This window comes from Lycorma delicatula, chromosome 12 (assembly GCF_047948215.1).
Source record: "Lycorma delicatula isolate Av1 chromosome 12, ASM4794821v1, whole genome shotgun sequence".
NCBI classification, from domain to species: domain Eukaryota; kingdom Metazoa; phylum Arthropoda; class Insecta; order Hemiptera; family Fulgoridae; genus Lycorma; species Lycorma delicatula.
In genome coordinates this window covers 51,942,132-51,969,510 of record NC_134466.1, presented here as the reverse complement: position 1 = coordinate 51,969,510, position 27,379 = coordinate 51,942,132, and the positions used below count along the sequence as shown (strand labels likewise).

Genomic DNA, 27,379 nt, shown 5'->3' with positions numbered 1-27,379 from the left:
GTTGTGCCAAATATTTCACTGAACCTTTTTCCCTGAGCTTTCCGCATCTAAACTGAATGGGAAATTGTTGCATTTCCATAAATCCACCAAAGTCCACTTCACTAATAAAAATTTTTTTAAGTTGATCTTCACTGCAGTTGTGGTGTAATGACTATTACATCTTGTTCAGAATTTTAGGAGTTTAAAGCTAGAACCTATCTTGATGGATTTAGTATTTTTCATGTTTATGGTAATAAAAACAAATAATTTCATTGATTTTCTTTTTTTCAAAAAATGTTTTATTAAAGTGTAAAAATGAAATAAAATTTTATTACAATAAAATTATGCTTATAGAATAAATAAATAAATAAATACAATGTATAAATTATTATTTAATTATTAAATTTATATACCATAATATGATTATCTTAGATTAAATATCACATTAAATCCTTTCTTAGATTTTAATGTGGTTGTCATTATTACATCAATTTTATCTACAGTACTATGTTCAGGCCCTGGTTGTATATTATATCGTCGCAAAAGTGTAGATAAAACAGTCTTCATTTGTAACATACCATATTTTTGTCCTATACAATTTCTTAAACCTGCTGAAAATGGCATATATGAATATGGATGTCTTGTTCGACAATTTTCTGGAAGAAAATTATCCGGGTTAAATTTACCAGGATCTTTCCAGTGATCTGGATCACGATGTGTTTCATATATAAATATACCTATATCAGTACCTGAAACAACAAGAATGAAACATTACTTGGATTGTTTTTATTAATATGAACACAGTGGTTTTTACCAAATTGTAATACCTTTTTTTTACACCTTTGTACATCTTTAACTAAGAGCTTTCAAAGCTGAAAATTTGAATACTTAACAAAAATATTAATTAGTTATGAATCAAATTAAAATGTAAATAAATAAAAGAAAAAAATATTTTGTCTAGAAATAGAAAATGTGCTCTATAACTAAATTTTAATGTAGCTGTTGAAGTTTCAAGGCCAGAAGAGATATGTAGATTTGATGCATATTTCACCTGCTAATGAATTATAAAATGTGAAATTTACAAAAATCTTAATAATTGAAACCTTTAAGAGCTATATATTTCTTTTATGAACAATTGGAAAAAAAAACATTTCCCCAAAAGAATTGTTATCCTTTTGATTTTCAACATAGAGAAAGTGGAAAAACAGATTGCAAAAGAAATAATGAAGTAAATGAATATTTCATACGTTTTAATTTTGAATATGGATGAAAGTTCATCCATATACTCCAGCGAGTTCATCCTACTATTATTTTTATGTTCCTAAATATATATATCTTAAATACAATTATTTGAAGAGAAAAGTTCAAATGCATAAATTCCAACAGTAATAGAAAGGTAGGAATTAATAAAAGTATTTATTGATTTAAATATCCATACATAGGCATGGATCATGTTAGAAGTTTAATAACCGTTTTACTGGATAAATCGATTTTGTTAAAATTTGGTTCAGAGATTCGTGTATATGGGGTAATTTTCTGGTATAATTTTGGAAGCAGAAGAAGAATTATAACAAAAAAATAGTTCAATTTGATTTTTATAAGTAGGAGTAAATTTTAAAGGATCATAGAATTACTTGTATATTATTTTCACTTTATTGGGATCATAGCTCTGGAGATATGCTGCAAGAAGGAAAGTACAGTAATCAGTCAATAAATGTGGATTAGGTTTTTTCTGCTTCTCTTGACATTTCATGACCCAAAAAATGAAAAAAAAAAAAAAAAAAAAAATGTGGGGGATAATGTATATATGTAAGCGTGTTAACATTTTTGAAGCTCAATAACTTTTGACTGGATAAACTGATTTTTATGAAATTTGGTACAGAGATTAGTGTATATGGGATAATTTGTTGATACAATTTTGGGGACAATATCTGCAGGGGAATAAATACTTTTTTAGGGTCAATTGTATCAAAATTTTGCAAACATAACCCCACTTTATATTAAGCTCAGTAGTGCGTGCTTATCTTACCGTTCTTTAAAAAAATTTGCCCCAAAATTCCTCCTTCCCAAAAAATAAAAAAAGCTATCTTTTTATTTACATTTATTTAACAACTTCCTAGACATAGTAGTAGTAGTGCAAGTGACCCAAAAAATACTTTGAGGACAATATTTGAGGCAGGGCAGTCTATAAAATTTTTTAAATATTGATTTCCTGAAATTTAAAATGTTTCTTGATTTGTTTAAACTTTTCATATTATTAAAACTTTAATTAATAAACTTTTAGTAATAATATTACAATAAAATTTCATTGTAATTCAACCCTACCCATAAAAAAGAGATCTTAGGTAATGTTATATTATACAATTAGAAGTTATACTGTCGTGTCAAAGTTATAATTGTAACTATGTTTTGATTTATATAATTTGCTGCACAGGGAAATGATAAGCCTAATTTTTTTGTCAATTATCATTTTACTTGATATCTTCAGACTGGATTAATTTATATTTATGAAATTTTGAATGATGATTTCTGAATGTCATTGATGTTATTCAGTTGTGGTAGCAATTGCTCAAGGTAGTGGGGAGATAAAGTAACCATCTGTCTCGTATCAAAGAATTTTACTCGAAGAGTAGAATTATTTTTTTATTTATAATTTTGTACTACCTTACTTATCTTATTTACTAATTAATTAATTTACTTACTAGCTTACTTATCTTAATGTTCCATTTAACCATCCTTCTATGAAGTAGTCTATCAAAAGCAAAGACATCAGTAGCCAAAGTTGTGTAATTTTCCTGGCTTTAACAAGAAAATCTCTTTCATGGCTTTTACAAATAAATAACAAGATGCGTAAAATTTTATGGTATTATTTATTGCAAATTAAAATGATTTTTTCTAATATGTTTCAATCTTTTATTAACTTCAGCTCAAGAGAGCCAGTATTTTTTTAAAGCGCAACTTTATAATAGTAAACATTAATATTTTATATGATAAGTGTAAAACTGGCAGAATGAATGTATATAATCTATACAAAGTAAGATGAAATACTCAGCATATTTAAACATTGCATTTTTGTAAACTCCAAACAAAACATCCATTATGAACTGAGCAAAAAAATTATTATGATAGTATGGAGAAGTGAGTTAAAGAGACTTTTTTAATAAAATGAATTATACTGTCATAATTAATTAAATTTTTTAAATTACTTTATTTGATCATTCATTCATAATGTACCCTACTGAATACTTGTTAATGGAGTTAATGGTCATTCTCGTGCAATTCAATGTATTTTTAAAACTTAGTTTTCTTGTTGATTGAAGTTTACTGTGTATAAATTTATTTCAGTCACATATTTTATTTATAATAGAAAGAAAGATTCATGAAAATCTTAACATTTTTATTCATAAAAGGTTGTATTGCCTTATAATCCCTATTAAAGAATATACTGTTAGATTTCATTATCAAATTCCTCATTCTATAGAAAAATACCATAGAAAGTATAATTCCTCCTTAAAATATTATAGAAAGTAAAAATACTGCTTGTTCTAATGCAGATAATTGTATGAAATTTAACTCTATGGTAATTACAGTAAACTGTTATACAGTATGCTTTTGCATTAATGGTTTGATGTAATGATAATTATGAGACAGCTAGCAAGTAACATTGGGTGTTTCATTTACATTTCATTCTTAAATGGAAATATTATGTAAATGCTACTTATATGATCGAAATATGAATCAATAAGTTGGAGGCAACAGGATTTTTACTAATAGAAAAGTCATCAGGAGAATGGTTTTTAAATTATAGAATTTTTATTTTATTTTTATTATTATTTTTTTTTTTATTTATTTTTTTTTTGTTCAAATATGAGTCAGGTTTGATTTGTAAGAAGTATTTGTCTGTAGGTAGTTAATGTAAAATATTCTCACTCAAAGAAACTTACATGTTCCTAAGCTAACATGCTTACTTGCTATACGCCTGTAAATTACATAAGTTGAGTTACAACTTGTGCAATTATTTTAATAACAATAATTAATCAATTATAAGTTAGTTCAGTTATTATTTGAATATGTATATTTAGTTTATAAAAAGTCAATGCCAGTCCATTTCATTTTTTTAATTCTTAAATAAAACTTAGATTTTGTTGTTATTATTATTTTAATTTAAATATTCTATGATAAAAAAAAGTAAAATTTACCTTTAGGAACTACAAAATCGCCCACTTTTACGTCCTCTTCTAATTGTCTACCAATAGCTGGTAATGCTGGAAATAATCTCATAGTCTCTTTTATAACCCGTTCTAAATATTCTAATTTATTAAGATCATATAGGCCTGGTTCTGTATACTTATCATTACCAAATATATAATCTAGCTCTTCATGAACCTGTTCAAAAAAGAACAATGAAAAATTAAAAAGTTTTTAATAATTTAGTCATTAATCCTAACTAAATATTTTACTAGATATAGAAGAATTTTATTTAATGGGCAAAGGCTAATACTAATTACGTATTAGCCTTTGCCCATAAAGAATCTTATTGCATAAGATTCTTATAAATAAAGAAAAATAAAGAAAAAATTGATTAGAAAAATACTAAATGATTTATTAAGATGTGCGCTGATTGATTAGAAGGCTCTTCAAGAAAGTATATTTTCAAAGAAAAGGTAGAATGATAGAATAGTTGCTAGGACATTATAACATGAAACTATAGATGCATGACAGGAGAGGTAAAACAATAAACTTGTTAGTAAGTTTATCTGTCACATAACTCCATTAATTATTTTAGAGATAACTTAAAAAGTAGATGGTCATAGAGGATTTTTTAACACATTTGTTCCCATGAAAAATCACTGGTTAGGAAAAATAAGAATTATTTATAATATTTCATGTAGGCTGAGAGGGTACATACTGTGTTATTTTTTATTTGACCACTAGAAGAGAATTTGCAGAGAAAATAATGCTTGTATCAGCGTGCGAGAGAATCTTCGGAAATATAGGTAATATTTAGTATTAGGAAAACAAGAAAGAATTTTACATCTTTTTGTACATCAAATGATGAAATGTAGTCAGGAGGTATATAATAAACTGATGCTTTTTTGTAGAATTCTCCAGGTTTATAGATAGTTGGGGTAGTTAATTAGAAACAGGTTCTGGTGTTAACTTTAATGATCGGGAAGTAATGGATTTTTTTTTATTTTTGTTGTTGCAGATATACGAGGTTTATAAATAAACTAATGAGTATGGTTCAGAAAAATTTTTATTTACAGTCCAATTATACATCGACTCTAACACCTTTGAAATAGTTCCCTTGGGAAGCCACGCAATGCTTCAAATGGTTTCCCCATTCTTCACAGCAGTGATGGAACTCAGAAACTGGAATATCATTCAGATGTTCAGTTACATTTTTTTAATGTTTTCTACTGTTCGAAAATGGTGTCCTTTGGTGTTTTTTTTAAGTCGCAGGGACTCAAGTCAGGTGAATAAGGTGGTTGAGGAACTACAGTAATGTTTTTCTTTGCCAAAAAATTATTAATTGTGAGTGCAGTGTGACAAGGTTCATTGTCGGGATGCAGCATCCAGTTTGGTAGCTGTTCTCATGCAGGCAACTTTTTTCCGCAGTCTTTCAAGAATTTCTCAGTAAACATATTGATTTACAGTCTGTCCTGTAGGCAAAAACTCCTTATGGACAATGCCATTACTGTCAAAGAAACAAATTAGCATGGTTTTGATTTTTGATTTGCTCAGTTTTGCTTTTTTAGGATGTGGGGAGTTTGAAGTGTGCCACTCCTTGCTGTGGCATTTTATTTCTGGGTCGTACTCAAATATACAAGATTCATCTTCAGTAATAACATTAGTTTTAGAAAATCAGGATTAGTTCAATTCATCCAAAAAGATCACGGCACACTCCCACATTGTTGTTTTTCTGTTCAACATTGAGGTTTTTTGGGACCAATTTTGCACAAACTTTTTTCATGTCCAATTCATTTGTAAAAATTTGATGGACAGTGGTATAGTTCAAATTCAATTGTTCTGCAATTATGCTGACAGTTAATCGCTGGTCTTACCATATCAAGTCAAGATTATCAAGCCATATCATATCAAGATTTGTTCAACATTGTCATCACTTTTTGACATTAATGGTCTTCCAGAGCGTGGATCGTTCGCAACTGATTCCTGGCCATTTGAACACACGTTTTAAACCACGTTGAAAATTGGGCTCATGACAGAGCATCATCTCCATACGCCATTTTCAGTAGCGTTCTCACAGAGTTTAACACAAAACTTGATTGCACAATATTGTATATAATTAATATCACTCATTTTTGTAATGCACAACAGAAACCTGTTTCACAAAAAGTTTGTTTACTCTCATGTGGTAACAATAGACTAAAAATATTAATACTGAATATAAATCAGCTGTTCATATAATTGTATGTTTACTTTGGCTGCCAAAAAAACTAGTCTCATTACTTTATTTACAGAATTTGTAAGTTGGTAATCTTATTAATATTTTTATTGATCCATTTCTGTTCTTCTTGGCTTAAAGGAATGTTCTTAATGGCTTAAGGGAATGTTTGGTAAGGCTATGGGTTATTTCTATTTTATTTTATTTTTAGTCTACATGTAATGTATGAACAACATAAATATTGCTTGGAAAAAATATTACCTGCAGTATATATGATGGATAAACCTGGTTTTTTTGTACCATTGATTATATTATAATTGTATTATCATTAATCAATTAATTTGTTATTGATAAATAAATCTATGTAGTGCTTTCTGCAACTTATTTTTGTTACATTAATTAAAATTTAAAAAAAAATCATATCTATGAAGTTGTTAAAATTCAACACTAATGATGCCTTTATTTTTTTCTGGAGGTTACACCATAATCAAAAGCATAATTTCAAAATAAACATAAAAAAATTAAAATGTAAAAGAAAATAGTGTTTCTTTTTATTTAGATGATTTAAAATTGAGCATATTGATCCACAGAAATTATTATTTTTATCACTATAAATGACAAAAGCAGTCTTAATTAAAATACAATTTCTTAACTGTTTATATTTAAATTATTAAAATAATACATACCAATTCTTGTACATCTGGATGCATGGCGATTAATAAAAGTGCAAAACTCAATTCAGTAGCTGTAGTTTCTTGGCCACCAATTATAATAGTCATTGTTTCATCTCGCAATTCATTATCAGTCATTCCATTACCTAACATCAAATCTAAGAATGCCAATTTACCACCATCTTCTGTAAACGATAAAGAAAGTTTTACTTAATTAAAATCTTTAAAATATCTTTTAATGAAAGGCTTACAATTTATTGTTAAGAAGAATCCTGAATAAATTATCCTGAACATAAGCAGTACCTTGGTCGATTGTCTTCTTTGTCTACTTCTTTCCTGATGAAAGATAGTATATATTGTTAAGACCTCAAACATAATAAGATGTAAATTTTGTTTCTACATAATTGTAGATCTCTATTGAGATTATCTATTGGATAAGTTTTTCACAGTTGTTCCAGTGTTTTTCAGTTGTCAGTTTTTGTCTAATACAAAGAAAGAAAGTTCAATCATAAAAAAAGAGAAAAAAAACCATCTCTCATATAAGATTTTGAAAATTTTATTTACTTGAAGTTTTCTTCGTAAAATCTTATTTTTTGATAAAATGCCTCCTATACAAGAAACATATAAAAAACTTATGCAAGAGAACTAGAAATCTGTTTAAACTTCCTGTAGTTCTTATGGAAAACAGAAATAAACAACAAAATTGCATACAGGCTAATAATACTTTAATTTAAAAAAAAAAATTAATTACACTGGTCAACATAAAATTTGGAACTGAACAGGGAGTTCTATATAATAATTTGTATGCTGAATCTGAATATCTATTTTGAAACAAACCATCACGTAACATTCTTAAGTTACAAAACACCTTAAATTTATTTATTCCATTATTCTTGGAACGAACAATACAAATAAGTTAGAATCTCTGTATGTTTGCTCACATCTGATTTATATTGCAATGCATGCTGTAGAACCGTATTTGATACATAACAGTTGAATGCTGTCATTTCATGCCAAGCCAGACATGTATAGAAAAGTCAGAGAGTCAGATAATGAGCAATTCAACATGATGAAATTTTCTTCATGTTGTAGCTCTTGGTATGACTAGCTGTATTCTTTAATTGTGGTAGTGGTTTTATCATACATATATATATTACAAAGATTGTTTCTAACAATCTACAAAATTGTTTATAAGTAATGCTATAGATGTAGTGAAAGATTTTTATGACAGAACAAATTTTGGTATTATTTTATTGAACATCAAGATTTGTTAAGTTGTGTGTGTGTGTGTGTGTGTGTGTGTGTGTATGTGTGTTTGTGTTTTATTGCACTCCATGGGAAACAATTTTATGAAGAATTTTGAGTAATTAAGTATTAACAAATTAAAACTTAATTATTTTTATAATTAAGTATTTTTGTAGTATTTCAGTTTACTTTCTTTCATTAAAACATTTTGAATTTTACAATAAATAAAAATCGGTTTTGTAAAAATTCTCCAAATATTTTTTGTTACTTTTGCGGAGAATTCGCCACCAAAAGTTAATAAAAACCACTATCAAATCTGCTGAAAACTGTTTACAGACATTATATTGACTGTCCCTTGGGAGACCGAGATAAATCCTGGGGTCCACATATAGCATGTATCAAGTGCTACATTAAACTAACACAGTGGTTAAAAGGAAAAAAGAGCATTTGCGTTTTGGCATACCTATGATTTGGTGACAGCTTACTAACAATTATGATGACTGCTATTTTTGCTTAACAAATAATAAAAGCAGTATTGCATACCCAAATGTTCGTTCAGCTATAAGATCAGTACTTCATGGTGTTGATTTACTGATTCGGATTGCTCCAACTTCTTGGAAAGAAATTTCTGATTTCCCAGAAGGCTCAACCAATGAATCCTCTACTTCAATAGATATTAATTACATTCCAGAAGAATCAAATACCCAACCTCACCTCATCACACAAGCAGAACTGAGCGACCTAATTCGTGACTTGTATTTGTTGAAACAACATACAAAATTCCTAGTTCATCTCCTAAAGAATGGAATTTATTAAACAACAAAACTAAAATTTCAGTATATAGAAATCGAAACAAAAATTTACTGAAATACTTTAGAAGAGATAGCTTAATTTATTCCTGCCATGATGTTAGGGAGATGTCTGAATTGGACATTGAATATGTTGTTCATGATTGGCGTTTGTGCATAGATTCATCAGAAAGAAGCTTACGGGCACTATTATTGCATAGCTTGAATAAGTTTTCTTCTATACCGGTAGCACATGCTGCAGGAATGAAAGAAACATAGAGAAGTATGTCAAAAATTTTAAAAGCTACTAAGTATGATGAACATGGCAAATCATTGCTGATCTGAAAGTGATAGGGCTTCTTCTTGGTCTCCAGAGCGGCTTTACAAAATATATGTGTGTGGAATAGTTGGGCTACAGATAAACATTATGCAGTTAAAGACTGGCCAAAAAGAAATTAGTTTATCCCAGGAATGGAAAATATTGTCAATATTCCCCTTGTCAAAACAGATTGTATTATTTTACCACCTCTACACATAAAAGAAGGCCTGATGAACTTTGTATAAACATTAGATAAAGATGGAGGTGACTTTAAACATTTAACTGAGGTTTTTTCACAATTAAGTGAAGCCAGATCAAAAAAGGAAATATTCATCGGGCCACAAATAAGAAAATTAATTCGTAAAAATATATTTAACAACAAACTGAATCCTCAAGAACTGGCAGCATAGAAATCATTCAAAAATGTTGTTACTGATTTTCTTGAAAACAAAAAAATCATGATCAGCTTATAAATGAACTCTTAGTGAACTACAAAAATTTAGGCTGCAGAATGTCATTGAAATTCATTTTTTACATTCTCATTTGGATTTTTTCCTTTAAACTTGTGTGACATCAGCGACGAACAAGGAGAAAGGTTCCACCAAGATATATTGCAGATGGAACGTTATCATGGCAGATGGGATGAATCTATAATGAGTGACTGCTGCTGAATGATAAAAAGAGAAGACTTCACTGAAGACAAAAGGAAAATAAGAAAAAAGGAATTAAGATAAACATAAATGCCTGCAAAATAAAAGTAGGAATTTTAATTGTAATTATTATTATTTTTGTATTCTATTATTTAAGAAGTTTCTCAATAATTTAATGGGTTATAACTAAAAATCTGAGGGTGATGAAAAAAATTGATTTTATTTTAAGATTCAGCATAAAAAATACATTCTAATTCATCTACTTTTATCTCAGTTCCAACTTATTTATTTCTTTTTCTGATGACCTGTGTTGTCTGTGTATATGTAGGTACTTAAAATTTTCTCAGTAAATCATTGTCTTTTATCCCAGATTTTGCAAAAACTACTAAAAATATAGTTGTGGGACCTATGTTTTTCTTCTATTTTTTAGGTCAGATTTCCTATAAAATCACTGAATTTATCCCTTAATTTGGGTCCCAAGAATACAGTCTGGCTTAATTTTACCAAAGGCGCAGAAATCAGGACGAAATCTTAGCCTCGTTAACAAAGGATTTCTAGACCCATGTTTATATAAATATTCTTCTTTGTTTTCACTAGTAGAAAATGTCCTTATAGTTTGTTACATTGTTCATAAATCACCTTTTTCTTTTTCTTTTTTCTGTTTAGCCTTCGAAATCACTGTACGGTATTACTTCAGAGGATGAATGAGGATTATGTAAATGAATTGTAGTCTTGTACAGTCTTAGGCTGATGTGTGGTTAATTGAAACCCAACCACCAAAAAATACCAGTATCTACAATCTAGTATTCAAATCTATATAAAAGTAATTGCCTTTACTAGGATTTGAACCTAGAAAAGAACTCTCAACTTCGAAATCAGTTGATTGGCGATGATGAGTTCACCACTAGGCCAACCCGGTGTAAAATAAATTATACACTATACAGTAAATGTTTGTACAAATAATATAATTGTTGAGTTTTTTAAATATTAAACATTTAGTTTTAATCAAAAGGTTTTTCTACATAGAACTCTACTTCGATTCTAGATCTGATGTAGCATTATTGTCAGTGTCTATATTTGGTTCTATTACAATAAAAATAGCACATTAATCACTCTTGTGTTGATTTTAAATTCATATTATCATCTTAGAATCCATGATATCAACACTTTATTTCTAATTTCACAGGTAAGAGCTTACAGTAGGTCTAGATTTACACTGTGTTGTTGATGTAATTTCTAAGAAATCTCATCAATTAATAATTTTGTGAAAATTTGCTAATAATGTTGCCATAGTATAAGTTTACAATTTATATATTGTCAAAATATTATCTAATCTTCATCCTGGATAAATTGAAAATTATAAATAATTGAAACTGATTGTTCATACAATAAAATACTCCCATCATGCAATGTCAATTTTCCAGTAACATTTAAAAATTTAAAATTCCAGATCAGTTTTTAACAAAGGTTTTTCAATTTTACTTCTGACAATTTTAGACAATAAAATTATGAAGGAGAAACCATTACTTACCTAATTTTTTATAATACTCATCCTTGCTCATTTCCCATTCTTCATGTTTTTCTTTTATAACTTTTTCTGTGAACTGTAGAGTCGATTTAACTGCTTCATCATGAACTTTTTTTATATTACTTAGTGAAAATAATATTGGTATTTGTAACCATATTTGTACCATTCTTTGTTGCCAAACCTTAAACAAAAAGTTTTTAAAACCTATTTCTTTAACATTATTACTAAGAGTAGATGACACAAGGGAGATATTAAAAGTAGATTAGCAAAAGAAAGATCCTCCAAGAAAAATAGACGTTTTACTAGTATTAAATTTAGATTTAGAATTTCTTAAAAATATTTTTTAAGTGTATCCTTTATGGTAGTAGAACATGGATGATAATTAATTTAGAAATGAAAAAAATAGATAGGTGGTTTCTGAAGTATGGGTTACAAGCGTACAAGAAAAATTAGATTGGTTGATCAGGAATAATTTCTCTATAACCCAGTAGGCTATTGTCATTAATACACCACTTTCAGGATATCAAATATTTTTAAATTGAATAGTTTTTTATTACTTCTATGTATATTATTTATTAGATTTTACAATTACACTTAATGAAAAAACTTATATTCTTTAAAAGAAGTAAAGTACTTCTTGATGCTTGTAATTTGTGAAACTGTCAAATAGCTGAAATGATATGTGAATACTCTAAATATCAGCAGAATAAATTTGTTTATATATTGGTAGCTCAATATTCTATATTGTTGTGTCATATTCATTCTTAAACCTAATTTCAGAGAAAATGAAGCGATTGTATTAACATATTTTAATTATAAAAAGAACCTATGTAATAACATATCCTGAACTCATTGTGAAAAAAAATTAAATCTTGCTTAGCAAACTACATAGTTATAATTAAATTTATATAAAAATTAAACATTTTTATAAATGGGAATTAAAATTAAAATAAAATTTAAAATTATTATGTTCATAACAGTTGATTGTCAATAGTTAAAATAAGTCAACGTTAAAAGAAAACATCTTGTCAGTAAGATGTTTACAACTGTTATGTATTGATTACATTTATAAAAATTTATATGCACAACTATAAAATTCATAATTTATCAGTAATCCCTGATGATGGAGGAATAATCCAAAAGTGCTTGGATAGTTGATACTCACAATTGTTGGTAAGTGGATTCTCTATTTTTATATAAATTGTATAATACTAACAGTGCCAGATGTTAAGATAATTGAACCTTATAATTAAATGTTTATAAAGATTATAGTTTTTATATTCATCCTCACTAGTGTGATTAAGATTAAATCTACACGCAGAACATTCCAAATCAGGTTGCTCTGGATTGACAAATGTAAATTTCATAAATGTAATCATCCATCAATCTTTATTACTGTTAGAAACAGCAGGTATCTGATGATGAATGTGTACAGTTTGGAAGTTGTTCTGGTTTCACTGAGGTTATAAAAAGATATCAGTCATTGAATTCACATCCTTTTTATATTTTCAGACATATGTGTTGTAGAATAGTCTTCTGCAATTCTCTTTGCACATAATGGATTTTATTAACATGCTCTCTTTTGATTTTAACATCTCTATTTTGACATATAATTCAATCAATACTCCGTTTGTTGTTAGGAGATGTATAATTAATAATATGCAGCAACCTTTTTACCTCTAAAAATGTACAGTCTTTAAATACCATATTTGATCTCCTAGAAACAATCTTGAACATTCTTGGAGATGTCTGGTCTAAGGTTATTATGGTTTTGAATATATCTCAAGATTAAGGAACAATTTTGATTTAGATTCTGTATTTGTATATTAGGAGCACAGTGGTAAATAATAAGGAAGGTATTCAATCATTTTTATAAAGTACCTTTGTAATTATTAACATGGCTGCAGTATTTTTTTTTATGCATATAATTTTTGTGAGTTACAAGTCCCCATTGTCTGGTATTCACTTTTCCACAGGTGCATTATAAGACACCTGCATCTTGTAAGCATTTTCCTCTTCTAATGCTAACTGTCAGTCACTGATAGAACTATTTGTAAATTTTATATTCAAATGGTGTGGTACCAATCACTCAGCAGTAATACAAATTTAATCCTTCTAATGTCGAAATTTAATCTTTAAAATTACTCATTGAGTAAATCCTGTCCTGTGGACTGGGATCCCTAGCTGTGAGCATTGGTTGTATTTCCAGGTTAAGGGAACAGGTATCAGTATGATGGTTTGCTGAGATTAAGGGGCAACCCGAATAAGCAGTAACAGGCAGCAAGGCCTGAATAAAGCTGCCTGAATAATTAGCAAGGTCTGAAGTGGTGTGGTGAGATACTTCAAGAAAGAGGGACAGTGCACTTAAAAAATGCAACTAAGCCAAAAACAGTCTTGTGAAATGGTGAGTATCAACTACCAGTAAATAATTTGACTCATCCCTCATGTGTGACGGCAGAATAACGGCTGTGGGCCATAAAATAGCTTTCAGCAGCTTAAAAATGGCTTTGAAACAAAGCGACCTCTTTGTAAGAACAGCTTATGGAAAGTTTGATTAGGAAACAACCATGGTTAGGGCGTTCCCCTGAGGCAATGTGTAGTACTTGGACTTCCAGGGGTGCTATGAGAAATAGGTTACTAGGAAAAATGAAAGATGGGAAACAGCACAGGAAAGGTAAAGAGTTAAAGATTGGAATACAAATGTGGGACATTAACTGAGAAGATAGAGGAAGTAATAGACATAGTGATTACTTGAGGTTTGGATATCCTAGGTTGAGTGAGACAAAATGGCATGGAATGGGGAATAAAAAAAAAGCGGATACTATAAATTGGCGTGGAATGGAGGTAAAGAGTGTAAAAATGGAGTAGGAATTATCCTATAAAAGGAGTGGTATAACAGACTATGTGGAATATGTAAATGATAGAATAATTAAATTAAGCTTTCCTATCAGAGGAGAGGTTAGAGAATTTATCCAACTCTATGGTCCTCAACAGGGAAATAAAGAGAATGATCAAGAAAAATTTCTGGAGGTTGTAGAAGGTTTAATAAGAAAGAATAAGGTATGAGTTACATGAAATATGAATGCACAGATTGGTAAGAAGAGGATAGGAATGGAGGAGTTAGTTGGTTCATATGGTTAGAGAAAAAGGAATGAGGAAGGAAATATGTTACATGACTGTCAAAGGAACGAACTTGTAGAAAAGACATGGTTCAGAAAGCAAATGTGAAATTAAACAAGGTATGGTTGGGATGATCATTGGGAAGTCATTAATTGACTAATTCCTGATAAAATAGGATGAAAGAGAGAATTAATGGATATAGAGGCTGCCCTGGGAGAAGCATTTGATGTTAAACACAGGTAGTGAAAGTGAGAGTAAGAGGGTTTGTGAGTAATTTTAAGAAAAATACAAAACATATTATTCTAAGGAGTAAGGTAGGAGAAATGGAGAAGGAATAGAAACAGTTTAAAGATACCATGTGGCAAATTGTGCTACAGAACATTACAAATTGCACAGGGAAAGATGGAGATGTTTTGTAAGATACAAAACAGAGAGGGAAAAGAAAAGGGTGTTTCTAGAATGAAAGGTGATGTGATAGCGTAAAGAAACAAAATGTGTCAAGAAGAAAAGAGGAATTGAAAAAGGATAATAAAGGAAGATAAGGAGAGGTGTTGGAGAGAGTTTGTAAATGATTTAGAAGAGAATGTTGGTAGTAGAAAGAAACAATTGTACGGCCTGGTGAAGAAGAGGCAAAATAAAAATGAGATAGCAGCGTTGATAAAAAACAAGGATGGAAAAGATATGGTGAAGAAGAATAATAATAAAGATAGATGGAGAGAGTATTATCATGATCTGGTGAATGTGTATTGGGGTAGCCCAATGGGGAATATAATGGAGAAGTTTAGTTTAAATTTCTCTCTTAAATACGTAACTATTAAAATTTTTTGATTCATATTGATAAATAGGATGAGGATTTTACTCTTGCAGATTTTACATTCTTATTCTACATATAATAACTGGATTTAAATCCATTAAGTCCAATTAATAAATATATTTCAATCTAGTACTGATGCAAAGACAAACTTATTATTAAGATTTATACCGATTATAAAATTGCATATAAATTTACCTTGAACACAGTTTCCAAATTTTTAACAAAATCACCTCCATTTCCATGTTGAGCTTTTACTGATACACCCATTGCTGTTCTACAAATTGCATCTAATGTACATAATGCTACATATGGATATACATCTGTACATTCACCAACTCTTGAATTGATCTGTGAAATTAGAATTAATTATTCTTAAATCCAGTTTAAAGGATTTTGAAAAAGTAAACCGATAATGAGCGTATTTAAAAAATGAATTGTATTTAGTACCAATTTGCTAAGTTGAATTTTAAAACTTCAAAGTAAATAAATATGTTTTTCTGATCAGAAAATAATTATATATTATTTACATTATGTTAAGAACAGTGTAAATGTATTATTCCACTGATAACAAAGAACAGCTGCTTTAATATTTCACTGGAAGAGAATAGTGTGACAATGAAAAAACCAATGATCAGTTAAGCATTAAAAAGAACTTCATGAATCATAAATGAGAAGAAAGTAAGTGTTTACAATCCATGTATTCATATATGGATATATCTATTCATATATAAAAATAATAATTACATAAAATAATTTTGAAGAAATTATGCAATACTTATAAATAAAATTGAAACATACAATATAAAATAACAATTTTGAAGGTTATACGTTCTAATATTGTAATAAGTAAATGTCTGTTAAAAAAGCAGAAAGTTCAAGTTTATCTAATCAGTATTACTTTTTAGGAATGTGTATATATATATATATATATATATATATATTATTTTTTACAGAGGAAGGATCTTAATTTAATTTTAAATAAATTATGTGAAGGTTCTTTTGTAGGTTGAAGAATGATTTATTAAAAGTAGAAATTAAGATTAATTAAATCCTTTCTCATTGGCTCAAAGTATTGCACTGCATCACTAAAAGTAATTTTGTTATCTGGTTTGATAAAAGTTAATATTATTATATTTTGTAGGAGTGATATTTAAAAAAAAAAATTGATACAATCATAAATGTAAGCGCAAGAAAATATTAAAATTTTTAATTTAGTAAAAGGTGGTTTATATGATTTTTTTACTGGCATAAAAGATATGACTGCCCATTTTTCTTCTGATTTTTTTAAAGTAAATATAATATTATATTTAAGACAGAAATATGTATGGGAATAACAGTTATTTATGACTAGCTTAGGAATTGAGTTAGATGCGTCAAAACAAAACAAGTGGTTTAATATTGAACTAAACAAAATCAATTTAATCATTCTATGAAAATTTATCATCTAACAAGACATCTCAAACATTTTACACAACGGTTCAAAATGTAATTCCATTATGCATTCAAGTGTAAAATGAAGAAGTTTCTAAATTCAATTATCTCATTTTCTATTTTAATTTTTATTTATTGTAACTTAGAAAGGAGTACTATTGTTGTATATAAAATTTGTTTATAATAAAAAAAATAATAAATGGTGGTGTGGTAAGTTAATGGGGGTGTAGCCTGTAGTTGCTGGAATGAATGATTAAATATAAAAAAATATATAAACAAAATCAGAGGTACTGTAATTATGGTATAACAATTATTATTATTTTAATTTTAAAATAGGACCTAAAGCTTTTATTAGTTGCAATAATAAAATTTTTCTTTATAGCATGATAAATTTCTTTTATAAATTATATTTTATAAATCATTATGTTTATATAAAAGGAACTTCACTCTTTTAAAAATCACATATTGCAAGTAGTTGCATTAAAAGCAATTAAGGGGAATGTCAGTACGGAAAGAATTCTAACATTTTATCTCCAGTTACTAATTATTTTCAAATAGATTGTAATGCTCAAAGATCGATCTTATCTAAAGTTAAATACTGCAAAACATCTTTATTAAAAAGATAATAAAATGTTTTTAATTGTTTATATACTGCATAGTAAACAAGAATGAAAATAATTTTTTCTTTACCCATAAATCTTTTAATGTAGACTCTTTTCATCATAAATTTACTTGTCCCTGACTGAGAAATACCTCACAAAAGAATTTTGGATTAATCAGAGAGGCCTCTTTGTTTACTTGTCATGTAATCTCACATTTTATTTCCAAAATTAAAATACCTTGTCTAGATCGTTCATGTAAATAACAATATGTAAAATAAAACCGGTAATGCAAATAAGGGGACTTCATAATAGGATGCTTTCTTGTTAAGCTATGAATCAATCATAAGCAAAAATCTTTACTATTGTATTAGCCCAATAGTTAATTAAAACATACGCAGGAGCAGACATTGATTCTGACTACAATTTAATAATGATGTAATGTATACTGAAGTTTTAAAAAAAGAAAAAAGTATGAAAAGGAAGAGATGGGAAATAGATAGAGAAAGATTAATTTTTGTAAACATCACATTTCAGCCACGGGCTTTTAATTCTTCTTCTTTTGTGTTTACATAATTCAGAGTCTACTTAGGTATTCTGGTATCATTAATTCTTTCTAGGTACACCATCCACCCAGCCCATATCTTAAAATTAATAGAATCCACATTTAACTTACTTTTTATAAATTAATTTTTACGTTCATTTGTTCAAGAAACTTCCTTCACTCTTAAAAACAGCATCTTCATGTCTATCTGATTCTTTCTTGTCACAGATATTGTTGTTCATTGCTATATAGGAGCATTGCGACAGTTATATGTTATATAATTTAATAATGGTGTCCATCTGGACTTTATTTCTTAAACAGAAAATTATAGTACCCACTTGTATGCGGAAAATGGATTATTTTATTTTTAATCCTATTAAATATTACAAGAAATATTGCACTGCATGTAATTAATTGAAATATGAGTATATAAGTTGCTCCAGAATGATTAAAATAAACAGGCACAGAATTTACTGCAACTGAAGATTTGAAAACAAATAAAAAAAAAATAATTAAAGCAGAGGTAAAGTAAAATTTAAGAGTAGTAAAAGACTTAGGATAATGAAAATGGACAAAAATGAAATTAATAACAAGAAATGTAGCAATGAAAACTGGTTGAAAGAGAGATCTATTGAAGTAACAAAATGATAGATTGTAACATACATAAAGAGATTAAAAAAAAGAATTTGGAAAAATTAAACAAAGATGTGGATGGTAATCTTTGTTACAGAGAGAAATGTATGGTAAAAATACATAGAAGAAGTATGTAGGAGAGTTTTTTTATTTAATGAAGTGCAAGAAGAGACAAAAGAAATTGATTACTTTACAGATAACTATATTTTAAATTCAATTCAATAGTATTTTGAAGGATTTAAACAAGAATTATTGCATAAATTGGGTGACATATCACCTGAATTATTACACTGTCCGAAAGAAATAAAACTGAATAAACTGTATTTATTAGTAAACTAAATTTATGAAACTGGGAAATAACTTCTTCCTTTAAAAAAAATGTAATTATTGCCATTTATAAGTAGATTAAGATAAATTTGAGTACTATTTTACCACTAGTTTATTATGCATAAAAAACAGGGTAGATCACAGGAAAATAGAATATATGATAGAAGGCATATTAGGTTGATTTGGTTTCACAAAAAGCATTTATATAAGGAGGGGCCATTATGACTCTTAGACTAATCTTAGGAACAGTCATAAGAAGAACAGTCACCTTTTCTACTTTTCTGTATAGTTATTTACTTTCCTGTTTCTTCTACCCAAGCAGTAAGGTGATTTTTGTCTATATCCTCTTTTTCCTGTTTCTGTTTTTACTGGTCTTATTATTTCTTATTCTTTTCCATTTGGATTTCATCCATAACACTGATAAATAACAAAGGTTCTGCACGGGATTTTAAACTAGTTTCCACCAAAAAAAAACTGTCATTCTTTTTGAGGTTCTAATTGTGCTTTCACAATTTTCATTTCCTCTTTTATGCTGCCCTCACAATTCTTCTAGACAGGTTACTATAGGCTTTCTTAATATTTATAAAATTATAATCCACTTTTTCCACACTCCCAACTCTTCTCAATTATCAAATATTCTTTCAAGGATCTTTCTGTGTATGAGTTTAAAAAACTCTATAATTGACATCTTTTTAATAACTGCAAACATGAATATTATTAAGCTATTTACTTTTAAAAGTATTAGTTTTTAGAGTAACCTTTTTTTTCTGGGAGTGTTGGCCAAACTTAAGGGACTTATTCAGAGCATCAGAATAAACAAAAACTTTCCTGTGAACAAACTTCATTTTCCTGTGTCTGCCATTTTGTGTTTTTTTAATAAAATTGTATATCTTAAGAACAGATTGCAATATTTTAATGAATTTTGGATACATCTACTCAATGGCATTTTCTACATAATAAATGTAAAAACATAATACATATATAATAAAAAAAAAACAAAAATAAAAACATATGAATATATTTAAAACATGTATAAATATTTATACAGTAAACATATATAATTTTTGAAAATTCCAAAATGGTGGTTATGGAACTTTTTTAATCATTAACCGCTCCAATTTTAATCATTAATAAGGGGTTATTATTAATTATTTTTAATTCAATTAGTGAAAAAAGTGAAAACAAGCACAATTATCAAATTGCATCATTTTTGTGATCCACTGTAACAATTTTTGTCATATCTCAGCTGCTTATCAATCTATTTGAACAATTGAGGTGTCTTTACAATAAAAGGCTTAACATATTTTCTAATAAAACTAATATTTATGGAATTATTAATATTTAAAGATTCAAATGGCTGCCATTTTGGAATCTTCAAAAGGTAGAATTTTCAAACTTACTTATTTTGTAGATTTTGAGTATACATGCACATTGAATTTCATTAAAATATTTCAAAGCTTTCTAAAATGCAGGATGTATTTTTTTTCATCCTAAGTTTTCTATTTTGTTTTTTTAATTTTCATTTGAAAGTAATCTGCTTATCAGAACAGATCATTCTGTATTATTATACCACAAAAAATAATACTAAGTAACATTATTGCATCCTCTTATGAATGATGAATTTCATAGTGAGTGTAAAATACTTAGTCATTGCTTCTAACCAGTGGCGGCTTTTATCTAAAATTAACGAGGGTGCTGCTCCAGAAAAGTTTTAGGCTTTGTTTTAAAATTGTGTAAATGGAAGCAAACATGTATAAAACGAAAATTTATTGAAAAACTTGATAAAACCCTAAAAGAACAAAATCAAACATTTTTTACTTACTTTAACCTAAATTGTTACAGTTCAAGATTGATCTACTCATTTAAAAATGAAATCCATTGTTGTTGTTTTAAAAAAAAGAATCAAATAGAATAGCTGGAAGCAGGATAATAATCTAATTCTACACTTTATCACATTCAAAAATATAGTACACAATTTTTAACACTTTATCATTTTTAACACACCCAGAGTAAAAAAAAAACTATCTTCCACCAGTACGCACGCCAGGGATGAAACTGCAGGAGTAACAGTGCTTTCTCTCCCTTACAGCCTCGCGCACAGCTATGTGCGCCTGTGCACAATAGCCAAACACCACACTGCTGGAACTATGAAGCGCACAGTTTCATACCAAGATTTTTGTATGTTTTATGTAAACTGGGGGATGGCTACTGACATTAAGCTTAAGGATTATATACTGTACAAATATAAAGAAAAAGGATCTTATTATATTAAATGTTATCAATAAAATCAAGTGGAAATAGGGGGTGCTACAGTTCCACAGTGCCTATACGTGAACCACCACTGCTGCTAACGATCTTGTCTGTTGCCTGAAGAGGATGGTTCCTGATGAGGTGCAAAGTGACTGGAATGCTACCATGAAAAATACACTTCACTCAATTAAGAACACTGTTTCACCATGGAGCTTCTCATGCAGAAATAACTGTCGAGAAGAGGTCATTATCTGCCGTTTGTGAATAGGTTACATTAGACTCACTCATGAATATCTGATGAAACAAATGGATGCACCAGTTTGTGCTCGCTATGACAGCTGACTGAGAAAGATCACATTCTTGTGGATTGATCTGTTATGCAGCACTGCATTGCAAATTTAAACTGGGGCTAACATTCAAACTATTCTACGGATAATGAAATATTTTTGTTTTATGTTTTACGGTTTCTTAGGACCACCTGTTTATACTCAATAATTTAAATTTCTGTAATGTGTATCAGCTATTCATACCAATTGCCATATAGCAATTTGAAATTTTAGTTTTCTAATTGAGACATAAAATGTGACATATGTTTGTTTATTACAACAAATACGTGTCCAGGAGATGAAAACACAAAAGTGTTTTTCACCCAGAATAAACCAAAAAAAAAAAAATTGACTGGAATTGAAACCCAGGTTAATAAACAATGATGAGAATAAAAGTGAAAAGTTTTTAATTATCTATGTAGACAAAGTATTATGACTAAAGATGTATGTAAAAAGTTTACTATTGAACCCTCAGAAGAATCTCATCTCAAAATAAAAAAAAAATGTTTAAAAACATCCTTTTTTAAAGAGGATGTTAAAAAAACTGTGAATTTAAAAAGAGTAGTTATTAGGGATATACACAGATTTGTGACAAGATGGCAAGTAGCTGCTGAATCCAACCAGACATTTCTGTAAGAGGATTTTGGAAAAGCTTACTCTGTTGTTAATGGACCAGTGGCTTTTATACTGTTGATGAGTATTAAGGTAACAGTAAGAGTTTTGTGTTTTTTTTCAGGATGCTATTTCTTAATAGCATCCCGAAATGTTTATTTTTATAAAGTATAAAGAAATAACAATATAAATATAAAGAAATATAAAAAACTAAGAAATATAAATATAATATTTATATTTTTTAATAGTGTTTTTTCAGGATGCTATTAAACTTAATTATTTACAGTTGTTTTTTTTTTTTTTAAATAATTTTGGTCTGTGGTTTCTTTTATTAAATTTCAATGTTAATTTGTTGTCTTTGCTTCACAACCTGTATGAGAAAGTTTTTCAACTATTTTGAGTCAACATAATTGTATGTTATGATTTGTAATATAATTTTTTTTTGTTAAAATTATGCAATTTAATTTGTTATAATTTATTTATCGTATATGAAAGAAGAATAAGTAAAGAAAATGTTTTAAAAAATTTAGTGGTGTCTTGTACAACTCATTAAATTTTAGTATGTTCATTTATTATTTTTTTGTTACAATTATTATTAATAATAATCATAACTGCATACTAACAGTTAGCACATACCTAATACTACTTAATAACCCACTTATTAAAAGACATAACACACATCACAAAGTTTAAAAAAATTTAATTAAATCATATGTACAATACAAGGTAAGATTTTGAACTCTGAATTCTTTATTTACAAACAAACTTTTTAAAATAGCAAATCAAAATATTAATAACTTTTTTGGTGTGACTGTGAATCTTGTATGGTTACAGGTATAAAAACCTATAAAATTTGCAACTTAATATATTATTTTTAAAATTTTATTTATTTTGTTACATATTTACTTTGATTTTCTATATTATTATTTCCTGCATAAATATTTATTCGACAAAACTAATTCGAGTTGGATCTGATGTAAAATTTTAGTTTTATTATTTAAAAAATATATTATTTCATATTTATCTGTATTATGATCTGTAGAATTACAATCATTTATTTTTTGTTTCTTTTCTTATTTAATGATTATGCTAATTTTATGGAGTAGGATTTTATTGCAAATATTAAATATTTCTCATTTCTGAAGGTCTTGTGATATATTTAATTTTTCTTCTGTTTAATAATGGTATATTATTATTGTTGTTGTTTTTACTATTATAATTATTATTAATTGGGCACCCATTTAAGACGAAACGATCCACAAGTGGAATTATGTACATGCATGGAAAGTAAGAAGAGCAAAAAGAAGGAGCAAAACTCTGAAGATAAAGAGGCTGCAAAGGAGCAATAAAAACCTCCCAGAGGCAGCACCCAGAGCAGCAATAACAAGAAAAAGAGGAAGATTCTTAAAAAAGTGATCCTCATAAAAAAGATTGAGGGGAGAACTTATGCTGAAACCCTCAGTCAATCTGGAAGGAGGTGAAACTGGAAGAGAGTGAGGTGGAATAAGAAAGGCCAGAGCAGGAGACGTTCTAATTGAGTTTGGGAGCAGCACCAAAGACAATTGAACATTCAGTGTGTCCTAAAGGCTGTACTCAGAGAAGGTGTTGCCTGCAATCTGGAACCACAGGAGACGCTGGAGATCCGAGATCTGAGATTTGAACTGTGTGACAAAGAAGGGAGGATGTGGAAGCAGTACTAAGAAGAGATCTTGGAGATATAGGAAACTGAAGGGTTAGCATTACAAATACTAATGTCAGGAAGCAGAAGGTAGTCATGATAGAGATTGGCAAGAAGGCTGCTTTCAGATTACTCAGCCAGTCTATGAAAAGGATTGGCTGGGGGTACTGCCAGATTAGGTCTAGAGCACAAGTCCCTCAGTGTTTCAGGTCCCATGGGTATGGGATCTGGCTTGTGGATTGTTGAGCGCACTGATGTTGTCCTTGCTGCTGCTGGTGAGGTGGTGGTAGCTGGTTACTTCAACTTCAGGCTGTGGAGTGGGGTATGGAGCATAATGACTCAAGAGGGAAATACATTCTGGATGTGGCAGCACATACTGGACTCGCAGTCCTCAATGTAGGGAACATGATGACGTTCCCGGTCTTCAGATAGGATATCCAAAGACCATTCTCGTTATTTCACTCGTCTCATCAAAGAGCTGGTCATTCTCGTCAAAGACTGGAGAGTCCTGCACTGTCAGAGACCACCAATGCATCTCGTTTAGAGTCCTAGATGGTGCACGGGAGCGCCCAGGGACTCCACGGCTGGTGAAAAAATTACGATTTCAATAAAATTGATGAAAAGAGATTCACAGGAAAGACCTCCTCAGGGGCGGTAATCCCTAGGAACATAACCACCGGGAGGCCATTGGCGCTGAAGCCGTGGTTCCTTAGACCATGCGACTGATCGCTTCTGCATGTGTCGCCTCTATCCCCCACGGGAAGCCGAGGCACTGGAAGTGACCCGTTTACTGATGGACGCAAGAGATTATGGGGTTGCGCTGAGAATGTCTTATTAAGTGGTTTTAGAGAACTATTAAGTAAGAGATTGGTTGCGGCGATGAATCAGGAGGTGGTCTATCATCCTACCAGTACGGTTTTCAGCAGGGTCGGTCGACCCTGGATGCAGTTCGAGGTTGTTGAGGCAGTGCATCGGCGAGCAGAGGCCACAAATATTTTTCGCGCCATGTGGTCCTTCTCGTTTCGTTGGACGTGAAAAACGCGTTCAACTCTCACAATGGAACGACTTGCTTTGGGATATGGAGAATTCATTCTACGTGTTCTCGATACCTCCTCAGAATGGTGGATGCATACCTAAGGAACTGCAGTCTCATCTACAAGACAGCGGCAGGCTGGCATAGAACCACCATCACGTTGGGGAGGTGCAGGTGTTGATCCTTGCCCCCGACCTTTGGAATGCTGTCTACAATGGCTTGCTGAGGCTGGAGATGCCGGAAGATTCGGCCTTGGTTGAGTATGCTGATGACGTTGCGCTACTTGTAGCCCACGACGTGGGGTACGCCGAACTAAGGTTCAGCCGAGCGATGCACAGTGTCAGCGGTTGGCTGGATGACCAAGGATTGTCTCCAGTCCTCAGTAAGAAGGAGATCATGGTTCTAACGAACTGTATTGACATCCTCCTCCCCTTGCGTGTCGGGGATGAGGTTGACGAGATCAAATCGTCCACGAAGAACCTTGGTATGATCATTGACCGGAAACTCAGCTTTGCTGAACAGTTATGAAGAGCCACCGACAAAGCCATGAGAGCATAACAGGTCTCTCTCATAACGGCATGGAGAGCTGCTCTACTAAGTGACCCAGTTTTTAATGTGTTACGGTCCATTAAAAATGGTCAGTTCCAGGCAGAATCCTGATAGAAAGGTGGGTGGTTTTAACCAGTAGTTTACTAGTGGTAGTTTGATAAGACCACCAGAGGGAGCCCAACACTCCATACGTAAGTGCATTTCAACACTCCACCCAGAAAAAAAAAATTATTGTTATTATTTTCTTTGAATTTATTGATGCTGAATTATATTAAAATTTTATACTACCATTACTACTTTGTTTTACATATTTTTGCTTAAAGAAGATTGTTTTATTTCCTTTTTTTTATATATATGTGTATTCTTTTGTTCAGTAGATATTACAAATAATGTATTCATTGTAAATAATTTTCTATGCAGTAATATTAATATTTTTCCTGGAAGAAGAACTTTAAAGAAAAAAGCTTATTCCTCTGTTACTTATGTACATTTATTTAATATTAGCCTCAATATGTTTTTCTTTCTGCATTTAATTTATTATTTCTTACAGTTCAGTAAACTGTAAAAGTTAACATATAACTATTGATTTTATTTTTTTTCTTTATTAGAAAAATTAAAATAAATTTAAAATACAGAGATTCTTTAATAATATACCAATTTTATTGTATAAAGTTTTCTTTCTTGAAAACGTTTTTTCTTAAAAAAAATTACATAGAAATAGATATAAGTTATGGTTAATATAAAATAAAATTCAAATAATTTGTGAATCTAATTGAAGAATTTACTATTATTATTTTTTAGTTTGACAAAACAAGTATTTTTAAATAACAGATTACGCTCTGATAACTAAAGAATCCGGGTACATTTAATTTAAATTCTAGTGATTACACTAAATTCTCCATTGGCTAGATTGGATGTATATTCACCCTTAAATACAAAAACAGAAATATTCATGCACTTGACACAATAACAGAATAATCTTTTGAAAATCATCTTACAGAAACAAGACATCCAGTCATCTCTTCTCTTCTTTTTCTGTTTAGCCTCTGGAACCACTGTAATGTATTACTTCAGAGGATGACATCCATTCAAACATTTTAACATGTACATAATAACTAAGAATCAACATGTTTGTACAATTTTACTGATCAATATATAAGATATTTTGGAAGTCATCTGATATCCAGAGCAGTTTTCTTGATATGGGTCCTGTAACTAGCTGTCACTTGTTCATATAATGAGAGTAAGTAACTTGTTACATGTAGATTCTCAAGCCAGGATATGTGAACTAAACAATAGAATGATGGCCTCCTCAGTTAGGAGTTACGGCTCCTATTGGGAAGCCATTATTGTTAAAATATAATTGGTATCAATTTCCTGGATAGAAAGGCTAGCTCTGACCATGTATATCACTCTGATACACATGTTTGAACAATATGAAATTATAAACGCACTAAAAATAAAATATGTAAAATAAACAAACAACATACATTGAATATATTAACTATATACTAAAGAGGTTTTCTAATCCCACTTTACAATAGATATCAATCAAACTAATTTTCTAAGAGTAATGATGTTCGATATTGTTAACAGAGTAAAGATATTCCTTGTAGGATTGAGTATCATTTACATGTCAATGAGATTAACATTCTTTGATAAGCAAAATTATACTTGGTTTTATGAAGAAAGCCTGGCGAGGGAAGTTTTTTCTTGGTGAGAATAGCTGTCATTTTTTTTGAACTGGCTTTTTTTAGTTGCATGTCATCATATATATATTTAAGCATGTATATATGTGTTTATTTCTGTTTATTCAAGTACAAGACTTGATATTGTCATTGTAGATTACAGTACAATCAAATATCATTAATTAATTG

The 27,379-nt window shown here is 29.5% G+C and overlaps 2 protein-coding genes across 2 annotated transcripts in view; both read right to left on the bottom strand.

Moving 5' to 3' along the window:
* Window positions 1-402: 402 nt before the first annotated feature.
* LOC142333172 (cytochrome P450 4C1-like) lies at window positions 403-15,761 on the bottom strand. Its single transcript, XM_075380116.1, has 5 exons — window positions 15,716-15,761; window positions 11,590-11,767; window positions 7,072-7,241; window positions 4,179-4,365; window positions 403-728 (listed from the first exon to the last, which is right to left on the bottom strand). The coding sequence occupies exons 2-5, from the start codon at window positions 11,750-11,752 to the stop codon at window positions 403-405; spliced, it is 846 nt and encodes a 281-aa protein (XP_075236231.1). The 5' UTR covers window positions 11,753-11,767; window positions 15,716-15,761.
* LOC142332760 (cytochrome P450 4c3-like) overlaps window positions 13,549-27,379 on the bottom strand; it is a 34,989-nt gene continuing 21,158 nt past the window's right edge. The window contains exons 3-4 of the mRNA XM_075379374.1: window positions 15,716-15,868; window positions 13,549-13,614 (exon numbers count right to left, since the gene is read on the bottom strand). Coding sequence (XP_075235489.1) covers window positions 13,549-13,614; window positions 15,716-15,868 — 219 coding nt within the window. The remainder of the gene's footprint in view (window positions 13,615-15,715; window positions 15,869-27,379) is intronic.

What these genes read in the sequence shown, in the direction of transcription:
- LOC142333172 (XM_075380116.1), bottom strand. Translation starts at nt 11,752, where the DNA reads ATGGTACAAATATGGTTACAAATACCAATATTATTTTCACTAAGTAAT. An exon ending in ATCCAGATGTACAAGAATTG is followed by an intron (nt 4,366 to 7,071) that starts GTATGTATTATT and finishes TTTTTTGAACAG; the next exon opens with GTTCATGAAGAGCTAGATTA. An exon ending in CGATTTTGTAGTTCCTAAAG is followed by an intron (nt 729 to 4,178) that starts GTAAATTTTACT and finishes TTGTTGTTTCAG; the next exon opens with GTACTGATATAGGTATATTT.